Genomic DNA, 16,189 nt, shown 5'->3' with positions numbered 1-16,189 from the left:
TATATATATATATATATATATATATATATATATATACTATACGAGACTGAGTATGAGATGAGATATACAAAGCATATTGATGGGTTTGATCCAAAAGAACATCCGGTGTGCTCATGCAAACCCTAAAACTTGGATCTAGGTTTCTCTATTGTACATGCAATTCATCCAAGACTTACAAACCCTAGATCTAGCATACATATTTCGAAATTAACATAAGAAATCAGATCTAGATGATTACCTCTTCTACAATGGCTTGAATCTTCTTGTCTTGGAGCTTAGAGTCACAAATGGCACTCCTCTAATGGCTTACAAATACCACAAGCAAGAGGATGCTAATCGAGAGAGAGGGAATGGGCACAATTTCGGCTATGATGACTCTTATGGTTTCAGTGGCCGAAAATTGGATGCCCTAGGGTCTTATTTATACTGGTGCTGCTAGGGTTTCAGTCAAAACCCTAATGGATAGCTTAGGCCTTAAGCAGTCCAAGGAAGCTTCTGGAATAGGGCCTCTATGGCCGAAATTAGGATGGACACATCCATAATTTCGTCCAAGCCTAGTCCATAAGCCTTCTCAGCCCAATACTCAACTATCACACATTTGACAGTTTAAGTCCCCGATATTTACTTAATGTCTTTTAGTCACATAATTAATTCTTGTCTAATATTAGTTAAACTATATGATTTTTCCTATAATATATTATTCATATAATATATTAATAAGCCATAATAACCTCTCACTTGATAAATCATCATATCATGTTGCTCTGGTGAAGGAAACCTAAAAGGACCATGATCGGTTGATCGAGGTCGTTCTCTCAATCAAAAATAACCTCAAAAACCACTAGATAGCTAGGGTAAGTAAGGGTCGAATCCACGAGGAGTTTGTGGTCAAACTTTGTGTTAAAATAGTCAACGAAAAACTACTACTAGCAATTGTCACGAAATTATTTGAACTAAAAGTTGATGAAAAAACTAAAAACTTGGTAATGCAAGAACTACTAAAACAAACTACTATCAATGAGAAAAAAACAAGATACTTCCGGTTCAATTGTTCAGATGGTTGGACTTACACATTTTTCTTCCCTTAAATTCCAATTTAATTACCTAGACATAATTAAGGTTGATTAACTTGCAACAAATAATTTTGAGCACACAATATGTTATTTCAACTAGTTGTCTTACTCCCTATGTCTAATTGGATTAGGAACAACTAGTGGTTTGGCGATAACGTGTCTTACAATTACCTATTACAATGTTGAGTATATAATACTACAAATTCGGAATAATGTATGTGGGTTCAACTGATCATCTTAGCTCCTAAACTACTTGAATTCAGAATGATTAATGAATTAACAATACACTATCTTAGTTGCAATATCACACAATAAGAAAACTCAACTCCAATTATTGTAAGTAAAAATCATAACTTTAAGAATAAAACAATAACTGAAATTGACTAGAATAAAAGTAATAATCAAAACGTGTTTATCCTAACATCCTACAACGTTCCCGGAAGTAACCTAGGTGGTTTAGCCTTCCATATGATTAACAAAACACACAACTTAAATATAAACAATGGAATTAATGCTAAAGTTCACAAACCAACTTGAAATCATAAAATCAATGAAGTCTAATGATCAATCAACTATGGAACGATGAAACCTTGGGGATGAAATAATCAAATTTGGAGCTTGATTGAATTGATGTAGATCCGTCGGTTGAACGATCTTCAAACGTTAAATGATAATGAATTTGATGATTTTTCGTCTTCGATTTGGAAATTAATTATCAAAAACGTGTTTGGAGAAGCTTTAAATGTGTTTGGAACCCTCCAAAACTGTGGAAAATCGCAGGGAAGAAGTCCAAAGTCGATTAGGGTTAAATCTCCTTTAAATAGGTGCTGAAAAACGGATTTTCGGAGCTGTTTTCCGCGTCGACGTCATAGTGGGCGTCTTAGACGTCATATAGGACGTCTGGGCGTCCTTCGTGACGTTTTACAGGCTTTCTGTCGTCCTTGATTTGCACTTGAAAATGGCCTAAAACGGGTAGGCGTCCTAGGGGGCGTCTTAGACGCGTTCTAGGACGTCCCTCATCATTGTTTCCCCTTTTTGGTGATGAAAACGGTAGATTCAGTAAAAACGCAAAACATGAAAGTTGTAGGAAATTTTGTCTAGTTTCCGAAACTTCTTTCTTCATGTCAATCGGAGCTCTAGATCTTGAGATATGATCAAAACATTGAATAGTGGTCAAATTTCTCAGCACCGTTTTTCTTCATTCTTTTACCAATTCATCTCCCATGCTTGTTAGCTTCCTTTTGCTCATTTTTCTTGCGCGTTTCGCCCACTTTAGCACTAAGTAGTTGCCTGCACATAATGTTCAACATTTCATCAAAGTAGTGCCATTCTTGGACAATTATGCATCAATTCAACATATTTATGACAATTTAGTACATTCATAAAATAGACTTATCATCGGTCTATATTTATAGCATAATAAATTGTACTAAATCATTTGAATTGATTTATAATTGTCCAAGAATGGCATTACTTTATTGAGTTGTTGAACTTCATATGCAGGTCAATATATTGTACTAAAGTGGGCGGAACCTGCAAGTAAAACGGATTGCTAAAGGAATGAAGAAACGTTGCTGGGAAAATTGACCACGCTTCAATGTTTTGGTCATATCTCAAGTTCTGGAGCTTCGATTGACATGAGTAAAGAAGTTCTGGAAACTAGACAAGATTTTCTACAACTTTCGTGTTTTGAGTTTCTGCTAGTTATGTCGTTTTGACCACCAAAACTTGCACGGAAGATGAAGGACGCCTCCAGGCGTCTAAGATGTCCCCTAGGACGTCCAAGTCAAACAGTCAACATCTGGTCAAATTTCGGAGCAGAAAAGAAGGAAGAACCCCCGTCGGCGTCTTACATGGCGTCTACGACGTCCCCTAGGACGTCCAGGCGTTTTAGGGGCGTCTCGTGTTGGAACGGCGTGTTTCGGAAAGTTTAGAAATCAAGGCAGGACGTCCTAGAACGCGTCTAAGACGTCCCCTAAGACGTCAAACGTTTTTGGCCATTTTTTAGTGTATTTCAAGGACGACAGAAGGCATGTAAAGACGTAAAAAGAACGTCTGGGCGTTATACACAACGTCTAAGACGTCTCTTGGGACGTCCAACGTCCCACATCGCCCGATTTCTTTAATTTTTGTCACACACTATAACTAGGAACCTATGCATTCGTTTTTAGGGTTACCACCTCCGATTTTCAGAGTTTTTTCCTGCGTTTTTGAGGCTTCTAAACCCTTGGAAACATTTGGAAACACAAATCCATTCCATTTTAATCCGGATTCAAGTCAAGAGTTCATCAATTTCAACATCAAGCAACATTTGAAGATCATTCAACCGGTGATTCTCATCAATTCTAGTAATTTTCAGAAACGATTACTTCCTCCCAAGGTTTTTTTGTTTCGTACTTTGATAATCATTAGACTACATTTATTTGATGATTCTAAGTTTGATTATGAATTCTATTATGTATTTCATTTATTTCATCCAAGTTAATATTTTTATGAACTCATTGGAAGGCTAAATCATTAGGGTTACTTCCGGGGATGTTTAGGACTTTTTTATGAACACACTTGATTATTACTTGATTCTAGTTAATTTCAATTGTTGTTTTATGCTTCATGTGATGATCTTTGGTAATGATAATTGAAATTGGTTTGTATGAATTGTTTGATTTCATAATTAAGATAGTCTATTGTCAATTTATCATTTGTTCCAAGTTCAATTAGTTTAGGAATAAAGACAAGTGATTGAATCACCATATATTATTCCAACTTATGATATTGAATCTTAATGCGGTAATAGGTAGTTGTAAGACATTTTATTGCTAGTTACTAATTGTTCCTAATCCATTTAGACATAAATGAGTAAGACAATTAGTTGAATGAACATCTAGTGTGCCCAAAACTATGTGTTACAAGTTAATAAACCCCAATTGCATCTAAGTAAATGAATTAGGATTCTAGGGAAGAAAGTGTGTGAACCTAACTGTCTGTAACTGAACCGGGAGTACTCTAGTTTTCTCATTGAGATTTTCGTTTTAATTAATAAATTTCCAAGCTTTTTATTTGATCATTACTTTAATCTTTTTCGTGACAATTGATAATAATATATTCTTGTTGACTATTTTCACACAAAGTTTGACCACAAATTCCTCGTGGATTCGACTCTTACTTAGCCTAGCTATCTAGTGGTTTTTGAGGTTATTTTTGATTGAGACAACGACCTCGATTAAAATTTAGCGCCGTTGTCGGGGAGATTGTGCGCTTGAACTATTGTGTTTAAGTAGTTATAGTCTTTTACTTTCATTTTCAATTCTCGTTTGCAGTTCACGTTTGTTTTATTTGTGTTGTGCAGGCACACCAGTGCATGCATACAAGACATAGCGGACGCTCTTCACCGCTTGCATTTGATCCGGAAATCGAACGAACAGCTCGCTCAAATCGGGTCGCCAGAAGGAACATCAACACTATGAGTGTAGATAATGTTGTCGTGGAAGATGTGGTCGAGGGGCATGAGGATGCAGCCAACAATCCTCCACCACTAGTTCAACCACCAGCTCCTCAATTCCCAAACAACAACAATGGAAACAATGGGAATAACAACAATGTCAGTGCACCAATCATCCAACCAGTACAGCCACAACCGAATAGGAACAACCGTGGCCAAAATGGTGGAAATAGAGGAAATTGGGCATAAAATATGGGAGGCAATGTAGGAAACCACAACGATGGTAATGTTAGAAATCAGAACCAAAATCCTAGAAATGTTGGTCCTCAATTCGGTAATGGTGGTAACGAGGATGACTGGGATTTCGATGATGAAAGTGATAACAGACTTGGTTGAAATTGGTTTACCATAATCATTACCACATCAAAAAAATAGGTTTTAATGTTCAAAAAACAGTTTAGGGTAATGATCCTCATCCAATACCAAGCAAAACCCCGAAATTCTGCATACAGGGGCATCACCACGTCGTGGTGAGCAGTCAGATGCAAAAAATGCAGAATTTCAACTTTGGAAAAACATGTAGCATCAAGTATTATTGAAAACAAGCCTAAGCTTTGATACCACTGGTGGGTTTTGAGCATTCTAACACTCCTATGGTGTACATGCAACCCTAGAAACCTTGGATCTATGTTTTCTCTATTATACATGCAAATATGATTTTTACAAGGTTCTCATCCTAACTAACATACATTGGAGCAACTATGCTACAAAATTCTAGTTAGATGACATACATTTTGATGGAGCTTGAAGTCTTGAACCTTTAAGAGCTTAGTGCCCCAAGTGTTACACCTCAAATGGTTCACACAACACCAAAACCCTTTGGAATAACTAGAGAAGAAGAATACTTAGGTTCACTCTATGAAAATCGGCCTTGCCCTCTTTTTGTATATGCATTAGTGCCAATTTCATGAACTAGAGACCTCTTTATATAGTGTGGAGGATTAGGGTTACATTCATGTAAACCCTAATACCCATGATCTTTCATTTCCATAGGATCCATGGGTTAAAACTCCATAGACTATCCATGAAGGGTTAGCCCAACCTAAATGAACTTGGCCCACCCTATATATAAACAATAGTCCATATTTAATTGGTTCCTTTTGACCACTAAATTAATTCTAAATTAATTATTGATCAATACTAATTAAATAAAATGATTTCATATCAATATATTAAAACTTATAATATATTAATATAAATCATAAGTATCCTTTTTCTCATTTTGTCTATCCAATTGTTCCGATGCCATGCAACCCAAATTGACCATGCTACTCTCGCGTCGAATACATACCAATAATAGTTATGGGCTTAGACATCTAATCCAACAAATCTATGTGTGATCGGAGGGTCTTATGTGCATATACTGTGTATTGAGATATCCTGCTTATTGTCTTTGTGATATATATGCTAAGTATTATATTGAGTTGTCGAGTTGAGGGACCGTAGGGTCCAACTGAGTTATGGGACCAGAGGGTCCCACTGAGACACATTGAACGGAGGGTCTTATCCGAGTATAGCCATGAGAGGCTAATGAGATGTGTGTGGTATTTTGGGGAACTCACCAAGCTTCGTTCTTACCGTGTTAAGTGTTATGTGTTTCAGGTACTTCTCGGGATCACGGGAAGGCGCCGACTTGATTGTACACACGTCAGAGATTGAGTTATGTTTTGAGAGGATCCTGGAGTTGTTATATATACAGTTTTTGGATATGTGTTTGATGATTTGATATTATGACACTTTTGAGATGTTTGGATTGAGCAAAATGTGTTTTTAAATTGAAAATTTTGGTTTGAAAATTTACGTTGTTACAAGTTGGTATCAGAGTCTTGGTTTGAGGGATTCGGATGCACCTTTGGGTATGTCTGAACTCAAACTGAGGATTTGAGAAAGATTTTCAAAAGAAATGAATTTTCTAAAATGAGAAAGAGTTTTAAGAGAAATCAAGTTGGAGCAGTGTGTACAATTAGCCAGAGCCCGAACGGTGATTTCCCAAAACACCCTTACTTATTTGTGTTATGAATTATTATTGAGATATTAGTGATGCATGCTAGAGGATAGGCTAGGTATTACATATTTTAGGGCTAGGGTTGCCTGATTTGTGATGCCTTAGCCTAGGAGTTGTTGCTATCTGTTATGTGCTTTGAGTATGTGCTAAGTAAGAGTATCTAGCATGAATCTTTTAGAAAGAGCTTAGAGTAGTGGAGTAATCGAGGAGGGATACCTAGATGTGCTTTAGAGGAATCTACTAAAAGAGTAGTCTGATATTCGTGAGAGATAGAGTACTTGTGAATTAGAATCCTATGAGGAGGACTTGGGGTGACTACAGGCCGGGTTTGGAAGGTAGTATTGGTCCTATACTACTGAAAGCACCATACCTGTATGCAACCCAAGTAAGAATCCTTAGGAAACTAAGGAACAAGTAGGGATGAGTGACCGAGTGTGAGTACGCTCGAGCGAGTCTCTGATGATTTTTGTGTTGTGTTTCAGAGATATCATGGTGGGTACACGCCACAACCCCGAGCGCAGTGGGACCAACGATGATGAGCTTCGCAGGATGATTCACGAGGAGGTGGCCACAACTATTCGATCAGAGATTCCTGAGATGTTTTGGTCTATTAAGACCACCCTGATTGAGACTTGACGAGCGATACGCTGCTGTCACTGAGGTTGCTGCTGCTGCAGCCACTACAGCTGTCGTCGCTGCTAGGCCACAGGGAGGTGACTCGTTGTTGTTCCGGGAGTTCAGCAACACGAAGCCACCAGAGTTTGATGGGACACATGATCTGATTGCTGCGATGAGATGGATCTCTGATATCGAGGGATGCTTTTACACTTGTTCATGCCCAGATCACTTGAGAGTTCAGTTTGCGCTGAACCAGCTTCGCTTGGGAGGGAAGGACTGGTGGAAGTTTGTGACAGCCAGCTTTACCTATGCAGATCTTGCTGCAGTGACATGGGAGAGGTTTGTTCTGATGTTATGAGACGAGTATGTTCCCCCGGTGGAGAGGGAACGATTGGCACAATAGTTTCTCTCTCTCAAGCAGAAGACATAGTCAGTGACTGAGATTTCGAGGATGTTTCACGAGAGGCCGATGTTTTGCCCTTAGCACGTGTCTACTGAGCAGGCACGTGTGAGCCGATATTTGAGCATACTGAAGAGGGATATACGAGAGTTCGTGGCGAACTAGTCATATAGGACATTAGCTGAGCTTCAGGCTAATTCCAGGAGGAGGGAGATTGAGATTGAGCTGCAGACCAAGGAGGAGGAGGAGTCTCGGGGTAGGGACCGAAGACCAGTGCAGTCGCAGCTGGCGAGGAAGCGGGCTAAGCCCGCTGATACCAGAGTTGGGGGCCAGAAGGGCCGCACTTGTGGCAAGTGCGGTAAGAGTCACGAAGGGTTGTGCCGTGAGGGGATTTGCTATAAATGTGGCAAAGAGGGGCACATGGTGAAGGATTGCCCCCAAGGGGTTTTCGGTTTGCTTCCACTACAAACCAGACCGGCCATCGGAAGGTCGGGTGCCCTTATATCGTGCAGGGATCAACACAGAGATCTGCACCTGTTGCTTTGCGTGCTATTGAGAGTCGGCCAGTGAAGGCCGAGACACTGAGGGTTTGTGGGAAGCCTTTCAGCTGACAGCGGAGGATGTCCGCGTAGCACCTGACGTCGTGGACGATATGTATTCTTATTATTATTCTTTTGAGATATATTATGCTTATATTGTGTTGTGCATAGGTACCTTTCTTGTGAACTCTGTACCTGCTTTAGTGTTATTTGACTCGGGTGCGAGTCGATCCTTCGTGTCCGTAGCTTTTAGTCGTCACATCAGTATCCGACGTGAGGCGTTGAGTCGACCTCTGAGGGTTTCTATAGCCGACGAGCATGCTGTTTTTGCTACTGACGTGATCCGTGAGTGTATACTCGAGATTTTTGGTGTTAAGTTTCCGATAGACTTGGTACCGATCGCCATGTGTGATGTCTGTGCCATAGTAAGAATGGACTGGTTGAGTCAATTTGGAGTTGTGATAGACTGTGAGCGACAGTTAGTGACTATACGAGACCCTAGTGGGGGAGTACTTCGGGTTTACGGCGAGGGTACTAGATCTGGATCAGCTTTCTGCTTTGCTGCCAGAGCGATACAGAGTTTACAGCAGGGTTGTATGGGTTTTCCGGCGTACGTGATAGATACACGGGTTTCTACAGAGAGACCGAGTTCTATTTCCGGGGTTCCGGTAGCGTGCGAGTTTCCATATGTTTTTCCCGAGGAGTTGCCGGGAGTGCCTCCCGAGAGGCAGGTGGAGTTCCGGATTGATTTGATTCAGGTGCGGCGCCTATTGCCAAGGCACCCTATCGCATTGCGCCGCCAGAGATGCAGGAGTTATCCTCACAACTCCAGGAGCTGATGGGGAAAGGGTTCATCATACCGAGTAGCTCACCATGGGGAGCTCCGATCCTTTTTGTCAAGAAAAAGGATGGTTCACATCGGATGTGCATTGATTACCGGGAGATGAACAAGCTGACGGTCAAAAACCGTTATCCACTTCCGAGGATCGACGATTTGTTCGATCAGTTACAGGGGGCATCTTGGTTCTCTAAGATTGATTTGAGATCTGGATATCATCACATGAGAGTCTACGAGGAGGATATTCTGGAGACGACCTTTAGGACTCGTTATGGGCACTATGAGTTTGTGGTGATGCCTTTCGGGCTCACCAACGCACCGACGGCGTTCATGGACCTCATGAACCGGGTGTGCAGGCCCATGTTGGATCGATCGGTGATCGTTTTCATCGACGATATTATTGTGTACTCGAGGTCCAGGGAGCAGCATGAACAACATCTTAGAGAGGTTTTGGGAGTTTTGAGGTCGGAGAGGCTTTATGCCAAATTCTCCAAGTGTGATTTCTGGTTGCGAGAGGTCCAGTTCTTGGGGCACCTCGTAAACCAGAATGAGATATTGGTCGACCCGGCCAAGATTGAGGCAGTTATGAGCTGGGAGGTGCCGAGATCTCCGTCTGAGATTAGGAGTTTTCTGGGATTGGCAGGTTACTATCAGAGATTTATCAGGGATTTCTCCAAGATTGTCGTTCCTCTCACCAGGCTGACCCGGAAGGGTGTTACCTTTACTTGGGGTCCCGAGCAGCAGACCTCATTTGAGACCCTTAGCCAGAGATTGTGCGAAGCCCCGATGTTAGCCCTTCCCGAGGGAGTGAAGGACTTTGTGGTTTATTGTGATGCTTCTATATCTGGAATGGGCGCAATGTTGATGCAGATGGGGCACATGATAACATATGCATCGAGGCAGTTGAAACCTCATGAGACGAGGTATCCCACCCACGACCTGGAGTTAGGGGCGGTGGTGTTCGCCCTCAAGATTTGGCCCCACTATCTTTATGGTGTCTGGTGTACTATATACACGGACCATAAGAGCCTGAAGTACCTTATGGACTATCCCAACCTGAATATGAGGCAGAGGAGATGGTTGGATGTCCTATACCGGAGGGTCTTCTCACTATACTTACCTTGAGTGCAAGATTGTTACTTGCTAGCTTACGAGGCAAGTACAAGATTGTTACTTGCTAGCTTACGAGGCGAGTCTTCTCACTATACTTACCTTGAGTGGTAATCTATGTGTGACCGAAGAGTCTTATGTGCATATACTGTGTATTGAGATATCCTGCTTATTGTCTTTGTGATATATATGCTATGTATTATATTGAGTTGCCGAGTTGAGGGACCGGAGGGTCCATCTGAGTTGCGGGACCAGAGGGTCCCACTGAGACACATTGAGCGAAGGGTCTTATCTGAGTTTAGACATGGGAGGCTAATGAAGTGTGTGTGGTATTTTGGGGAACCCACTAAGCTTCGTGTTTACCGTGTTAAGTGTTTTGTGTTTCAGGTACTTCTCAGGATCACGGGAAGGCGCCGGCTTGATTGTACACACGTCAGAGATTGAGTTATGTTTTGAGAGGATCCCGGAGTTGTTATATATGCAGTTTTTGGATATGTGTTTGATGATTTGATATTATGACACTTTTGAGATGTTTGGATTGAGAATAATGTGTTTTTAAATTGAAAATTTTGGTTTGAAAATTTACGTTGTTACAGTCTTAGTCATCAACGTTGTTACAACCAATTTGTTTAAGTATTAAGTACTTTTAAATTTTATATTGAAACCGGATCTGACGGTTACCCGATGGGTAACGGTTCCTAAAAAATGAAAACCAGAACCGATCCTTGGCAGTTCTCACTTTTAGGAACCGAAACCAGAGCCAGTGACCTCAGTTTCGGTTCCAGAATCGACGGTTTCGAGGCGGTTCCGGTTCCAAAAGCGGATACCTGCTATTCGTGCTCATCCCTAAATATAATATATACTTTGTGTTGTAGGATGTCTGTATGGCTTATTATACTAGAGTACTCTTTTGTTATGATAGTTGGAAGGTCGTATGATGGGATCACATGCCTTTGTATGGGATAATGACATAACGATGATAGGCCATGAGCCTACATACCCAAATGGGATGATGGTTGGGATCCTACAAGCCCAAAGGGGATGATGGTTTAGAACCTATAGGCCTTGTAGGATGGGGTGTCACGACGAGATCGCGGGCTTACAGTTGTATGCATTGTATGGGTGATGGAATATGTAGTGTATTGGGAAACCAACGAAACTTCATGCTTACTCATTATATTTAAATGTTTTTTTTTTCAGGTTGTTCCAGTGAGAAGGGCCAGGTCGCATCGCGACGGTACTCATATCTATATTATGTTTTCTGAAACTTCCGAATGTTATGTTTTTTAAGAAAATGGTTTTCAAGGTGTTTTAATTGTTTTTAAAAATAACTGTTGAAAATTTGGGACGTTACATTATATTAATATTAAGTCATAGAGGCCTATCACTAGTAGTTTACTATCTCTAACCCACTACAACCACCACCATTGCCACACCCAAATTTTTTTTTTTACCGACATACTTCACCATCATCCTCTACCACTGTAACCACCACAATCTACCACCAAAAAATAAAAAATTTGAACTTGAATACAAAATCGAAGCTAAATTTGAATTTAAACTTGATAAACATCATATAATCCTAAACTTGAGATCGAATCAAAACCAAAAACCAAAAACAAAAATCTGTAATGGAATCAAAAGCGAAAACAAAAATTTGGATATGAACTTAAATCAAAACCAAAAACAAAAAACCTGGAACTTGATAAACAACATATAATCAAGAATCTACAAATTATGAAAATCAATTTACAATGGAAGCCTAAACATGATTTGGAAATTGATATATAATGAAAATATATTTCTAGGTAGGTGGAAACAGCGAACAAAAATGGTGGTGGTCTTGGCAACTTCGGAAGCAACGCTGACAATAAACCTGATCGATTGTGGTGGTTTTAATGACTTCCTTTTCAGGAGATATAGGCGATAAAAAAAGATGAAAACAAGGACAAAGCCATGTAGCACCAAAGTGGGTCATAAGACCCACCTAATTTTTAAATTATGTTTGTTATTTATATATATAAAAAAATAAGACCTATCTTGGAAAAAAATAGGACCTAAGTTATTGTATGAGACAAAATAAAAAACATAATAAAAATAAGAAATGGTGGAATATTTATAGTTAAATTTGCAAAGAAAATACTTAACGTTTGACAAAACTTATCCCACATCCGAGATAAAGATAACCAATTATAATTTTTTATATTATAAAAAGGAATTGTCAAAGGTTATAAAAAACTAGTAAAAACAATACAACTCCTCCCATATTGGTAATTATAATAAATGGTAGTTGCAAATTTCTTTAAAAGAAAATAGATTTGTTCTTGCACAATAATTAGTTTTTTTTTTTTTTTTTTTTTTTTTTTGTAAAATTCCTGTTTTAGATGTCAAATAGGCGGTTTTTACTATTTTTAAGGCATTTAACCGGTTCAGCCGAACATAGTTTTTACAAATTGTTCGGTTTTTACTGGTTTGACCGTACTCGCACAACCACAATTGTTGTTGACTACTGATTTTTTTAATGTTCACTTAAATAAGGAACCCCATGCTTTTCTATTACAGATTCGCCACTGGATGAAGGTGACGCCAAATATGAATATGAAGATATGGGTCAATGGTGGCGGAGATGGAGATATGGGATGAAAGTGGCGAAGAAGACAAATGCGACACCAACAACTTTTTTCCGTGGAAGGTGGTGATCACGTGGAGAGAAAGAGAAGGAAGGTGGTGGTTATGGATAGACAAACACGAGGAAGTCGGTGGCCTTTGGGGTTTAAGTGAGGTGAATATTTTTTGAAAGATAAAAGATTAGTCTAAAATGAAAAAAGATAAAATAAAAAGTAATAAAGATATCAAATATGGATAAAATAATAATTTTAGATTAATTGTGAAATAAAATGAAGCTAGGAGTATAACCAGCAACAAATTTAAACTATAAAGACCATCGTGAAATTTTGTGTTTATTTATTTTGTTACTTCAAATAAAATTAAAAAATATATATATATATTTTGTCGCAATTTCTATGGGCCAAAATTTAGGGATTGTTTTGGCGTATAGAATCCCGGAATGTAAAAAGTTGAAACCCCCCAAAATTCGGTCACTTTAGATCAGGGTCTCTCGCGAGACAAATCCATCCATCCACACATTTCAAACCCTAGCAGTCTCTCCTTTTTCTCCGACTTTCCTCCGACATGGCTTCACGGAGGCTGGCGGCCTCTCTTCTCCGTTCATCACTCCACCGATCTCCGTCAAGATCTCCATTTACTCACTCCAGCAGAGCCGCACGCACGCGCTCCCAGTCTCACCCTTCCCCTACTGGTTACATCCTCAACCGAGCAGTCAACTATGCTACTTCCGCCGGCGCTGCTTCATCTCAGCCACCCGCCACTTATACTGTTCAGGGATCTACTGATGGAAAGATCACTGATGAGTTTACCGGCGCCGGTTCCATCGGACAGGTGTGTCAGGTGATTGGTGCCGTCGTTGATGTGAGATTCACCGAAGGATTGCCTCCGATCCTTACCGCTTTGGAGGTTTTGGATAATTCGATTAGGTTAGTCTTGGAAGTGGCGCAGCATTTGGGTGAGAATATGGTGAGGACTATTGCTATGGATGGTACTGAAGGGCTTGTGAGAGGTCAACGAGTTCTCAACACCGGATCTCCAATCACTGTAAGCTTTTCTCCATTTCAAAAGAACTTTTATTATGAAAATTGAAGATTTAGGGTTTTGAGATAGTTTTGTATCAAAATGTGTTAGATCCAAATGAAAACTTTTACGTATGCCATTTCATTTTTGATCGTTAAGATCTGTATATTACATTACTTCTACCTGAACTTAAAAGTTATATATTTTTATTGATTGTAGGTACCTGTTGGCAGAGCCACTCTTGGTCGTATCATTAATGTTATCGGAGAGCCTATTGATCACAGAGGCGATATCAGTAAGTGTCTCGTTTACTATCAAGTACCGTCACCTTCATCGTTTTTCCTAGAAACACTATCTTATCTTTCCTCACTTCATTTCAACAGAAACCGATCATTATCTACCTATTCATAGAGAAGCCCCAGCTTTCGTAGAGCAGGCAACTGAACAACAAATCCTTGTCACTGGAATCAAGGTAATTAATTAATAGAATAGAAGACTGCTCTTTTAGTGTTATCTTTGGATTGTTTTTGAAAGTAAATGTTGATTGTTATATTATAGGTTGTCGATCTTCTGGCACCATATCAAAGAGGAGGAAAGATTGGTCTCTTTGGTGGTGCTGGTGTAGGAAAAACTGTTCTTATCATGGAGCTTATCAACAATGTTGCCAAAGCCCATGGTGATTAGCTTTTCCTTATGCATTTCAAGTCAATTTTCTTGACACTACTTGTAAAAAATTATTTATTTTGTCTCCTCAGGTGGTTTCTCTGTCTTTGCTGGAGTTGGAGAACGTACTCGTGAGGGTAATGATCTTTACAGAGAAATGATGGAAAGTGGTGTCATCAAGCTAGGTGATAAACAGGTAAATCTTCGCATATATATTTTCCATTCCCAATTTCCCATTTCATGGTTATCTGATTACTTTTGTTGTTATTTGTAGAGTGAGAGCAAATGTGCACTTGTGTATGGTCAAATGAACGAGCCTCCAGGTGCCCGTGCTCGTGTTGGGCTGACCGGACTGACCGTTGCTGAACACTTCAGAGATGCTGAAGGTCAAGATGTGCTTCTCTTTATTGACAACATTTTCCGTTTCACACAGGTAAGTGAGTGAGAAAAAAAAAACTATTCTTTCTTGATGAATGTCAAACAAAACATTGACGAATGAATACCAACAGGCTAACTCTGAGGTGTCTGCTTTACTTGGGCGTATTCCATCTGCTGTGGGTTATCAACCAACATTGGCAACCGATCTTGGAGGGCTTCAAGAACGTATCACAACCACCAAAAAGGGTTCCATTACATCTGTCCAAGCCATTTATGTCCCTGCTGATGATTTGACAGATCCTGCCCCTGCCACAACCTTTGCTCATTTGGATGCCACCACTGTGTTATCCAGACAGGTGAATAAATAAATATATAATCTTTTTTTTTTTCTTTATGTGATTGTATATATTAATATTATTACATACAGATTTCTGAGCTTGGGATTTACCCTGCTGTTGATCCGCTTGATTCAACATCGCGTATGTTGTCGCCACATATTTTGGGAGAGGATCATTACAACACAGCTCGTGGTGTACAGAAGGTTCTTCAGAACTACAAGAATCTTCAAGATATTATTGCAATTCTTGGAATGGATGAGCTTAGTGAAGATGACAAGTTGACTGTTGCACGTGCTCGCAAGATTCAAAGGTTTTTGAGTCAGCCCTTCCATGTTGCTGAGGTTTTCACTGGTGCCCCTGGTAAATATGTTGAGTTGAAAGAAAGCATTGCTAGTTTCCAGGTCAGTTTTTATTTCCCCCCCTTTTTTTAATTAATTTGCAAAAAAAGGAAACGTTTTTTGTTAAAATTCTCTTTGTATTACAACAGGGAGTGTTGGATGGGAAGTATGATGACTTATCAGAACAATCGTTTTACATGGTTGGTGGAATTGAAGAGGTTATTGCTAAGGCTGAGAAGATTGCAAAGGAAAATGCTTAAGAGGACACTAATGGATGCTAATGTTGTTTAATTTCCCCCTCTTTTGTTGCTTGCTATAATTTGGACAAAATTCAATAATTACTGTTTTGTTAAGTTTTGTTTTTGTGATGATGATAGAGAAGTGGAGAGAGATGATGAGGTTGAACCTCAACCTCTCAGTGAAAAATCAATTCACCCCTTGTGTTTTATTGTCGGATAATAAAGGGGAACAGGTTTTGGATTCTGTATATGGTTATGGTTATGGTTATGGTATTCTCTACTTGCTTTTTGGATGCATTTGGTGTTTTGAATGTCTTAATTGATGGTTGCTACTTGTGTGTTCATATTTTCTTTATATGAGAAAAAGTTTAATTCTCTCATTTTTTTGCCTCCCCAAAAGAGGTAAAATTAAGATTAGATTTCTATTTAAACTGAGTAACATTTGGTTATCGGGTTGGTGCTGAGTTCAATTGGATCATATATGATTTGTTAGAATTTTATTC

The 16,189-nt window shown here is 39.5% G+C and overlaps 1 protein-coding gene across 1 annotated transcript; it reads left to right on the top strand.

Moving 5' to 3' along the window:
• The first annotated feature begins 13,141 nt into the window (after positions 1 to 13,141).
• On the top strand, positions 13,142 to 15,979 carry LOC145103829 (ATP synthase subunit beta, mitochondrial). Its single transcript, XM_079041090.1, has 9 exons — positions 13,142 to 13,754; positions 13,950 to 14,025; positions 14,114 to 14,202; positions 14,289 to 14,406; positions 14,486 to 14,589; positions 14,668 to 14,826; positions 14,903 to 15,127; positions 15,199 to 15,510; positions 15,597 to 15,979. Exons 1-9 carry the CDS (start codon positions 13,275 to 13,277, stop codon positions 15,705 to 15,707), a joined length of 1,674 nt encoding a protein of 557 aa, XP_078897216.1. The 5' UTR covers positions 13,142 to 13,274; the 3' UTR covers positions 15,708 to 15,979.
• The last annotated feature ends 210 nt before the right edge of the window (positions 15,980 to 16,189 follow it).

This window comes from Lactuca virosa, chromosome 4 (assembly GCF_052849685.1).
Source record: "Lactuca virosa cultivar CGN04683 chromosome 4, Lactuca_virosa_CGN04683_v6, whole genome shotgun sequence".
In the NCBI taxonomy this organism is placed as follows: domain Eukaryota; kingdom Viridiplantae; phylum Streptophyta; class Magnoliopsida; order Asterales; family Asteraceae; genus Lactuca; species Lactuca virosa.
This window is presented reverse-complemented; position numbering and strand designations above follow the sequence as displayed.